Source organism: Branchiostoma belcheri, unplaced genomic scaffold (genome assembly GCF_001625305.1).
Source record: "Branchiostoma belcheri isolate BF01 breed outbred unplaced genomic scaffold, Haploidv18h27 scaffold43, whole genome shotgun sequence".
Lineage (NCBI taxonomy): Eukaryota > Metazoa > Chordata > Leptocardii > Amphioxiformes > Branchiostomatidae > Branchiostoma > Branchiostoma belcheri.
The window spans coordinates 198970-209681 of record NW_017804054.1 but is presented as its reverse complement, the minus strand read 5'-3'; the positions used below and the strand labels follow the sequence as shown (position 1 = coordinate 209681).

The window sequence follows — 10712 nt, the reverse complement described above, 5'->3', positions numbered from 1 at the left end:
TTCTGGTATAGACTGGACCGGGAAACAGATTGAGATTGGCCCGTGACCAGGCCAGTTACTTTAAGGATAAATTCACCCGTTGCTCCTGATAAAAATGTGCCGCTGGCCAGGGCAGTTAAGCTCTCAAATGATAACAAACCCCCGTATATAGAGCCAAGTTGTTTAACAAGCTCACGAATGGGTGCAAAAGGACCGCACGGGAAGAGTAGAGGCATTTTCGGAATGTTTGGAAATACAACACCCAGTAGAACATCAACGATCGAATGGTAACCATTCTCTACAGACCAGCAAAGGGCACAGTCCTACTGAACATAAGTCTTTCTTTCGAATTCTGACAGCCTATATTTCCAGGATTACTACCAACCTTCAATACATGTAATTGAAACCCGGGGGTGCGCTAATGGTTAAGTTCAGTCTTAATCATTGTCATAAATCAACTATTGAACTAATTAATCGCTGAATCACAATTGAAAAAAATAATGCCTGGATAGCAATATAAAGGATTGGTTGCCGGGGGCTCTTACACCTACGTATTTGATTGTTGATGGTGTAGATTTTTGGTCCTAGTTTTCTCATCCAGGAAATCTCCGGACATCTGCTTGGAGAATCGCGATGAATAATTGCGACACCTGGCGGTGCTCCGAATTATGCATGGCCACATTCTTACTCTCCAAGCAGAGGTTGGTACTAATGGTAGGGAAGATTGTGACCTTTCTAATGTGCTCTTTATCTGTCACTACCCCCACCAGGTTTTAATATCTTATTCGGGGATAAATTGCACTTTCGTGCCCTCACTCACAAAGAGGAACCAGCTTTTCATCTTCCCTTTTCAGTGAAAATGGAATGTTCCTATGTCAAAGGTCACCCAACATGGCTGCGTTCTAGTCGTAAAATTGAAGATCGCTGTGAATTTCTTACTTTTGCGTTCGAAATCAAACCTTTTCACCACCAATTGTGCACAGATCAACGTGAGTATCTTCTGCTCTTTAGAAAGAAACCGTTCAAAGTCTGGCGTAGACAGCCAGAGGTTAGCTTAACGCCTTTTCAAAAATGTTGTGGGGAGGGGGGCGAGCACCATGTGGACAAAAACGGTGGTCTTTAAACTTAAAGAGATATCCATAGATGTCAGCCGCTCATGACGCTAAAGTAACTATCTATGATACTTTATCATCAACCATACGTTAACTGAACTTACGTCAACGTTAACAAGTTAGGTAGTAACGTTACTACAAGTGAATGCACTTGGCTTTTGTGAAACTGTATGCCAAATTATACCTGTTCGTAAAGAAGTTTGGCAAAGAAAATTATCATCTGTAAGTCGATAACTTTTTTAGTGGCTAATTGTTGTATTTGTGTAAAGCATTACCTTTTTAAGCCAAAACGAATTGAACATGTTACTGTAAGTGTGTTACTGTTTCTATACCTAAATAATTCTAAAGGTACAGGTATGATACTATTACCGGTAGGCACACAGCCTTCTCTTAAATGAACTTTTTTCTGAATATGTTTCCAGGACTGTGTCAAGTGTAGTTTATAAACTATGGGTCGGCTAAAGAAAAGACACAACTGGAAGGCTCGTCAGGGAGCAGACATTAAGATTGACAACACTGAGACTGAGGGCATCCAGATTGAACTACAGGGTAAGTCAGATGATTCAAGTCATTGAAAAAGCAATGAAGGGTACTTGTACTTTGAAGCATCAAAGTACATGTATGATGTTTTCTGTCACTATTTGTAAAAATATTGCATTCAATGTATGAAAGTGCTGTGTACATCAAGTACTGGTACAGAGGTTTAGATACAGGTTAGGACTTGTACCTGAACAATTTGACAAAGTAACCTGTGGTCATAAATGATTAATAAAATGTTTTTATAGACTTCAGGTCAGGTAACAGATGTCACATATCATAAATATTGTTCTTAATTTTTATGCTACTTGCAATTAGCCTACAGATATGAATTTACAACATTCTTATTATTATAAAGACAACAGGCTGCAAACGATGAAAAATATCTTTATTTGTATTGTAGATAATTGAATGAAAAACATATTTTCGTTCAGACAAAGAAGAGGTATCCGGGATTGATGCTTGCAATGCCCTGGTGCTACCATCTCAGAAGAGGAAGGTGAAAAACGTAGAAAAGTCAAAACAACTGCAGCAGAAACCTCTCAGCAAGAAACAGAAGAAACTACTCCAGAGGAAAATTGAGCAAAAGGAAAAGAAAGCAAAGGTAGGAATTTGTTTGTCTCCCAACAGTGTAGTTCAACCTTCAGCCTGCTAAGGTTACCTGGTAGCCAGATCTGTGTTGGTTATGGGGTTAGGCAGCAGGAGAAGGTTAAGCTATTTGTAGAGTTGGTCTGATTTGAGCTTAAAAAATGTTCAGTTTCAGGTTCTTGTAACTGTATGCTAGAGTTATAAGAGGAGCATCTGAAACTACCAGGTGAAGAAAAAATATTTCTATTTTCATCAAGGACGTTTCACATTGGAGGAGCAGATTGCAACGTGTTTGCTGTGCTGGTCACCTCAGTTATACTGGTATTACAATTTGCTGACTCTTACATTCCTCCCCACACTATGCATTATACCTGCTTTCTTACTTACAGAGAGCAGACTTGCTGGAGTCTTTATCACAAGTCCAAGTTCCTGCCGAGGAATTAAAACTCCTGCAGTCCACTCAGACCATACATGGCAAGCTCACCAAACGACCTCACCCTGACCCTGATACCTCAGCCACGGGGTCGTGTAAGGTCAACAGCATCAGCGGCAGTAAAAAGAGGAAGATGACAGTGGAGGATGAGGAGGAAAGTGAGAGTGAAAGCTCCAGTAGTGACAGTGACCTCGAGAGTGACAATGAAACAGAAGTCGAAAACAGCGAAGAAACTAACACTCAAGATACTAGTACAGGCATGGAGAGAGAACAAGTAAAAAAGACAGATAGTGATACTGTGAAAAGCGATGAAAAAACTGCAGGACAATGTGATACAGAAGGAAAGGGAAACGATGAAGCAACGGATACACAAAGGGAGAAGAATCAGAAGGCAGAGTCAATAGGAAAGAGAGAGAGGAAGGACAGCACCCCTGCCGTGTATGTCCCTGTGGAGAGGAGACCTGAGATACAAGAGTCCAGACTACAGCTGCCTATTCTGGCTGAAGAACAGGTAAAATGTCTCCGTAAATCATTTTGCCAGTTTAGTTTGTTTTTGTTTGAATTTGTCTATTATGCATTACATTGTATGCGCCGTCTTAAGGCATAACACAAGACTGGACTGTAAAGTTTGATCAACTCAACAATGACATGAACCCCTACTAAATGTATCAGTAGTACTCTTTTTGATAAGTGTGGTGTGAGTTTATCACACCTCACAGTCTGGCCTTGAAAACTTTCTGTTGAAAACTTCAGGTTATAGTCACCTGTTATGTCAATCCTTCCACAAACGTGGTAAATCTGAATTAAAAAGATAAAGCAATGTTGTTTGCTGGCAGGTTTTGATGGAAGCTATCCGGGAGAACCCAGTAGTGGTGGTGTGTGGAGAGACAGGCAGTGGGAAAACTACACAGATCCCACAGTTCCTGTATGAGGCTGGATATGGAAAGGATGCCATGATTGGTGGGTTTGTTACCATCCTTGTATTATAAGCCAATCTCATTCACTGTTGCAGTATGTTATATTTCTTGTTATATTTCTCACAGATTCTGTCTTTGCATTTTCCCGCTGGCTCCCATAAGACATGCATATGCCAGAAGATTGAAGGCAGAAAATAAGATAACCTTTTCTGAAACATTTCTAGACCTTTGACCTAACTTCCTGTCAGTGTCCCCAACATGCCTAGCATGTGGAAATGAAAACAAGCAAACAGTCACAACGAAAACAAAACCTCATTACATAATGGAAGTATAACACTATACACACCTAGGGGGATTGAAAGTCTAAATTTACCACATGTATTTTCTCCCCTCCAGGCATCACGGAGCCTCGCCGTGTAGCTGCCGTCAGCATGTCTCACCGTGTTGCCCATGAAATGAACCTGTCGCAGCGCACCGTGTCGTACCAAATCCGGTATGAGGGTAACGTCACCCCGGAAACAAAGGTCAAGTTCATGACCGACGGCGTTCTACTCAAGGAAATGCAGAAAGACCTCCTCCTGTCCAAATACTCTGTTCTTGTCATAGACGAGGCTCACGAGAGAAGTGTGTACACGGACATTCTGATTGGTCTGCTCTCACGGGTGGTGCCCCTGAGGACCAAGAAGGGAAACCCCTTGAAGCTTGTCATCATGTCCGCCACGCTTCGTGTGGAGGACTTCACGCAGAATCAGAGGTTGTTTAAGATCCCCCCGCCTGTGATAAAAGTAGACACGAGACAATTCCCGGTGACGGTGCACTTCAACAAGAGGACGCCAGGGGGAGAGTACCTACAGGAAACGTACAGGAAGGTGTGTAAGATCCACCGTATGTTACCCGCTGGAGGCATCCTGGTGTTCCTGACAGGGCAGGCAGAGGTGCACGCCCTGTGTAGGAAGCTCCAGAGGACTTTTCCAAGCGCAAGTGGCGCACAGGTGAAGAACACAACAGAGACCAAAGGTAAAAACAAACATCTTTTTCCCCAGGATTCTTTAGTACAGATGATGTGATATACATTGTATGTCACCATGCTTTTTACTCATTCACTTTTGTGGCAGAAAATGGCATGCTTTTCGATACCTAAATAGAAATACGTATAACAATATAATAGAATGACAATATATTGATGTTGCATTAAAGTTATGCCCATTGCATACAATTGCTTAAAAACTGACCTGAATTTTAACATATACAAATGAAATCATAGTCATAACACTGAGTGGATACAAACTGGATACTAATGTCCAGTCCTGTTGATGTGTTCTAGAAACTAAGAAGACAAAGAAGGACCAGAAGCTGCCTCAGATCAACCTGGATAACTACACGATCGAGGGAGATGCTGACCAGGCTGATGATGGGATACTGGAGGAAGACATCGATCTAGATGCACATATTGTTGGTGAGATGTCGCTTCAAAATAATAAAAAAAATGGATGAATTTGTTTGAATGTTTTTTTTGTAGAACTGGTAAGCCACCTTTAGCCATAACACACCAGTTCTGTACAGTAGGTACAAGTCCATCCACACTGGGAAGGACCCCTTCTACCCCTACCCCTACACCATTAAGTGCGGTAGGATCTTTAACATGCTTGAGGTGTGGCATCCAAGAGAACATCTCTAACTCTGGCTCTAACCACTCATTTTCACCTGATTGATACTGGTAGGTGTAAAAGGGCCTTTTCCAAGAGCAAAGCACTGGGTCTCCAAGGGGCTTCTGCATTTCAGGTAGGAGTTACCACCCAGAGGTCTCCCAGTGATTCGAACCCAGTACAACATTTCAATGATATCAGTCAGCTCATCAACAAGCCCAACCATAAGACCATCATGTTACCCAAATCAATCTTTCAAACGACAGTCTCTGAAGTCATTGCATTGATTAAAGATCTTATCTACCTATCATTCACCTGGTGCTACACAATGCTCACTCTGTTTATCCCTGTACAGGAGTTGATGATGAGGATGACATGGATGACAGTGCTGCCACGGCCACGTCTGACTCAGAACTCCCCATGCACGTCCTCCCCCTGTACTCCCTCCTCCCCCCGGACAGGCAGCAGCGGGTGTTCCTGCCACCCCCTGAAGGGTCCCGGCTGGTCGTCATAGCAACCAATGTGGCGGAGACCTCCCTGACCATCCCGCATATCAAGTATGTGGTGGACACTGGGAAGGTGAAAAAACGCTTCTATGACAAGGTCACGGGGGCTTCTGCATTTCAGGTAGGATTTACAGCAAAAATGTTTTAATGTTAATCTTTACAGAAAGGTACTAATGCACACTGATACAGCATAATCAAAAAATGATAAAAGTTTAAAACCTGAAATTTTACTTCTTTAGAATCAGCTAATAACAGTATGGAATTTCATATTTAAGCTCTGAATAGAGGCAGTACATGTCAGGCAAACCTTGCAATTAGATTTTGCTGACATTCTTGTTTACTAATATTCTATGTTGTGCACACAAATGTTTTCTGTGCTGCCAATTTTTTAGGTAAGATGCACCAGTGCACCTTTGCTAATAATGAATTTTAAGCCTTAACCATTCACAGAGTGTAGTAAAAGACTTAGTGTTTTTTAGTCTTTTGATATATCAAATTTTCGGTCTAAAACATCAGGTGACCTGGGTATCCAAGGCGTCTGCTGACCAGCGTGCAGGCCGTGCAGGGAGAACAGAACCCGGACACTGCTACAGACTCTACTCCTCCGCTGTCTTCTCTGACTTCCAGACGTTCTCACCACCAGAGATAGCCAGACGTCCTGTGGAAGACTTGGTCTTACAGATGAAGGACATGAGCATTGACAAGGTGAGGATGGCAGGCATAGGAAAATCACGCATACATAAGAAAGAATCTTTCAGAAGTCGTCTGAGTTTTAAGTCCATAAAAAAAGCAGAGCACACTGGTAGAGTTGTTAAACTTCTAAAATGTCCATCTAGTGCATATATCGTTAATCATTTCCATACAGTAGAAAACCTCCATTATAACCTCAAATAGTATTGGTGATTCCTTGACAATTCCAAGAACAAAGTTTAGTTCTGTAACACTGATAAACATTTTTGCAGATGTATAAGTCTCCAAGATATTTTTGCTGTAGTCCATTGTCCAATGTTTTTGAATGAAACAATAATTTGTTATAATTGTATGAGATGTTGTGTTGTCCCAGGTGGTGAACTTCCCCTTCCCAACACCCCCTGATGTAGAGGCAGTCAAAGCTGCAGAGCAGCTCCTGGTCCAGTTGGGGGCACTGCAGCACACAGCAAAACCCAAGGTTTTACCTCAGGTTTATTTGTTTTGCATAAGGCCATGTTGATTTGATAATATGGATGACATCCGCGTGCGCATAAATTTTCGGCCGTTTCCAAAAAAAAAAAGTTTTCAGTCATACTGTAAATCGTACAAAACGGTTGCAAAATGAGCAAAAATATACCGTAAGTTACAAAAAAAACATACCAATGTCGTAGAATGCCGAAATGAAACGGAAAAAGACGAAATTATAAAGAAGTGAACTTGAAGACTAGATTATTCGCCATACCATATTCTGTCCCATTTGTTCAACCCTCATGACCACGTAGATTTCATAATGAAAACAACTTTTTTTTTTGCAAAACTTTTTTTTTATTTGCACGCGCGCATCAATTTTGGGGCTCCCGGAGGATGTCATCCATATAATCAAATCAACATGGCCTAAGTGGTAAATCAGTGTTGTGCAGTAAGTATGGTAAGCTGCGTGGAACCAGACTGTAGATGAATATCTAAGTGCACAAGTTTACAATAACAAGGTTGTTAGACCCCTGACAATTTGAGTAGATATCGATTAGCCTATTTGTAGGTGTGATATTTTGTCATCATGGTTATTTTACTGTTGTACCATCTTCAGAACCCTAAAGTGACCCCATCTCCTGTTGTCACCCCACTGGGCCGTGCCATGGCGAGGTTCCCCGTGTCTCCTCGCTTCTCCAAGATGCTGGCCCTGGGAGAACAGCACGGCCTGCTCCCATATGTCATCAGTATTGTCGCTGCCCTGACTGTCCAAGTAAGGTTTGCAGTTTTAGGTTCTAGACCCCAGTATGAAGCCCCCTACTGGGCTGCAGGTGAATTGCAACACTAGGCCACAGCAAGTAATTTTTATGGATGACATCACCTGATTTTCACCTAATTTTGAAAAAGAAATTTTGTTGCCCTCTGAAAGTGGTCAATATGCCGAAAATGGGCAAAGATATCTGTTGCCATGCTGGAACGTGGATGGCAAATGAATATGAGGAGAGGAGACAAGACAAGGCTCTGATTTATTGTTTTGTCTTTTACTTTGATGCATTGATGCATATCTTGATGTACAATGATTAAAAACTTTGATGGCCTTACAAAGGCAATATCATGTGGACTGGTTGATGCCTCCACAGGAAGTCTTCCTCCCGAGTAGCGGACCAGCCGTACAGACGGAGGAACAGCAGGAGCTGAAGGACGCCCAGCGCCGAGTCGCCCAGCTGAAGAAGACGTGGGCGGGGCAAGGACAGTCCCTGTTGCTAGGTGACATCATGGTGCTCCTGCGGGCCGTGGGAGCGTGTGAGTTCGCAGGCTGCACCAAGACATTCTGTGAAGAGAATGGACTGAGATATAAGGTATATGTACATGGGACGTGATATCCCATCTGTTATGTTTAAAAACAGTTCATCCTTACATAGATGTAGGTACACAATGCAAGATTTTAGGGGCTACAACTGAAAATATTTTGGGTAAAAAAAACCCAGCAAGTTGCTGATATTTAAATCACTTTTCAACACATGTAGTATGTTATTACATGAACCTGTTTTGAACTATTGTAAATAAAGCAATAAACATATCCTCACTCATATCTCTGGCATGAAGTTTATTGAGATACTTTTTATGACGGATTTATCCATTGTTGCTTAAATCTAAATGCACAAAATTTTGTAAACTGTCATTTCACATCAAGTTGGAATTGTTTCCATATTTTGCAGGCAATGACTGAGATTCGAAGCCTGCGTGCATTACTGACTAATGCCATCAACACAGTGTGTCCAGGGGCCAAGGTGTATGTAGACCCTAACATGAGGCCCCCTACTGAGCTGCAGGTGAATTGCAACACTACTCTAAATTGCTGTTTACCTATGGTCTAAGCCTAAGAAAACCATGGCAAAATGCTTATTATAGAGATTTAATTCCCCAAGAGTCCCTGTATTGTTTCAATAGCAAGGTTCAGTTGTACATCTTTGCTGCACAATAATACTTAGTTAAAGATGCGCCTAATTGCATAGATGTCACTGACGTCAACCATAAAACACCACGGTGCTTTTATTTTCATGAATCCATGACACCACAAATACACATGTTTTGTATGATTACTGTATTACAGACTTGTTTCAACCATGAATTTAAAACAAAGGGAAAACCTCTCTTTCCCTCCTACTATGAAATAAAACCACAGTAGAAGTGAATGTACAGTATGTAACATGTTCAATCTTCCTTCTATAAGGCCAAGCTGCTGAGACAGATCATGCTATCAGGGTTAGGGGACCGAATCGCCCGCCGTGTTCCTGCAGAGCAAATCTCAGACAAGGCCCACAGGTTTGCCTACCAGTCCACCTCCATGGAGGAGTATGTCTTCATCCACCCCTCCTCCGTTCTCCTCAAAATTCGCCCAGAGTACGTCATATTTCACGAGATCATTGAGACAGGGAAGCCCTACATGCACTGTGTGGCGGCGGTGGAGCCAGAGTGGGTCCCGTTACTGGTGCCCAACCTGTGCACGTTCTCGGAGCCGGTGCAGGATACGCCACCGACGTACGACAAGGACACGGGTCGGGTCAGGTGTCACCGGACCAGCACATTCTCCAAACTGGGATGGCAGATGCCTTCTGTGGAGTGCGACTATCCGGAGGGCCTGGAGAGGTAACCTCCCCCTGTATACTGTTAGAAGTGGTAAATCCCCACCTACTACACACCTGTGCTCTAATATCCTAATGTTCCAACAACTCAACCTATTATCCAACTTCCCTAAACCTATTCTCTGGCAGGGATGTCCGTTGGATAGGACATTAAATGTGTAAGGACAGCCACGCTTGGAGCATTTTAAAGAGCTTGCCACTCTTATAGAAAAGACGGGTCCTTGCCAGTATGAGTGGATCAAACCTTACAGTTTTGTGTCTTACATGTCATGCTTGGAGCCTCTGCCTTATGAGGTTTTAGATAGCATGTAGTAATGAAGAAAAAGAATATTGTCTAAGACTCTAAAGAATATTTCTAATCCCTTTATATTTTGTTTTGTTCGGAACAGGTACAAATGGTTTGCAAAGTTCCTCCTGGAGGGAGCAGTTTTCCCACGACTGAAGAAGCTGACCCCCCTCCTCCTGTCTCCCCCCGCCATCATGGTCAAACCTTGGGCCAACCTGCAGCCTCGCACACAGACACTCCTCAAGGCTCTGGTGTCTGAAGGAGCAGACAACAGAGATAGCCTCCAGCAGGCTTGGCAGAAGAACAACAAGTTTCTCCTATCAGCGTTTACAGAGTGGGTGCCACAGAGTATATACACAGACCTGACAGAGATGTGGCCACCTGTGTAGGATTGGAATTTTTGGCGGCACCAATTTGATTTCTTCTTTTTTTTCTCAGATTCTTGCAGGAAATAAATGTGGACATACTGTGATATCTGATAATTTCAGATTGCAGATTTTAAAATATAATTTAGAACAACTTCAAATGTGGCAAATTACATGTAAAAGAAGAGAGGATTCAGTATTGTGAAGCACTTTTTTGTAAACACATAAAAGAGAAATTTTTAACTATTTCAAGCCCTGTTTGTCTAATAAGGACAGCTAAAAACAGCTTCTGTTCCTCTAGTTATTGTATTAATTAGGAAGATTATGATGAAGCTGGAACTATGCGATACTTACAATGTAAATGTAATACTTCATGCACTTGTCTTCACTCATTCTCAGTCACTGATGAAGTATGGCAGATGCACAATTATATATTTTAAGATGTGTATTAAGTTGTGTATTAAGATGTGTATTACTTTTATTGCTGTATCATTATGCAAGCATTGCTTAAGTCCTCTGGTCATGTATTTTGCTACC

At 42.1% G+C, this 10712-nt stretch overlaps 1 protein-coding gene across 1 annotated transcript; it reads left to right on the top strand.

Annotated features, from left to right (window-relative positions):
* The first annotated feature begins 831 nt into the window (after window positions 1-831).
* On the top strand, window positions 832-10199 carry LOC109478293 (probable ATP-dependent RNA helicase DHX37). Its single transcript, XM_019779761.1, has 15 exons — window positions 832-968; window positions 1514-1640; window positions 2063-2232; window positions 2606-3160; window positions 3486-3609; window positions 3963-4583; window positions 4891-5022; window positions 5568-5839; window positions 6235-6423; window positions 6782-6886; window positions 7496-7651; window positions 8019-8237; window positions 8598-8711; window positions 9113-9528; window positions 9914-10199. Exons 2-15 carry the CDS (start codon window positions 1541-1543, stop codon window positions 10197-10199), a joined length of 3459 nt encoding a protein of 1152 aa, XP_019635320.1. The 5' UTR covers window positions 832-968; window positions 1514-1540.
* The last annotated feature ends 513 nt before the right edge of the window (window positions 10200-10712 follow it).

Excerpts from the sequence above, each read along its gene's own strand:
- LOC109478293 (XM_019779761.1), top strand. The coding sequence starts at position 1,541 with ATGGGTCGGCTAAAGAAAAGACACAACTGGAAGGCTCGTCAGGGAGCA. Across the intron at positions 6,424-6,781 it reads AGGACATGAGCATTGACAAG|GTGGTGAACTTCCCCTTCCC; the intron begins GTGAGGATGGCA and ends GTGTTGTCCCAG. Across the intron at positions 8,712-9,112 it reads GGCCCCCTACTGAGCTGCAG|GCCAAGCTGCTGAGACAGAT; the intron begins GTGAATTGCAAC and ends TCCTTCTATAAG.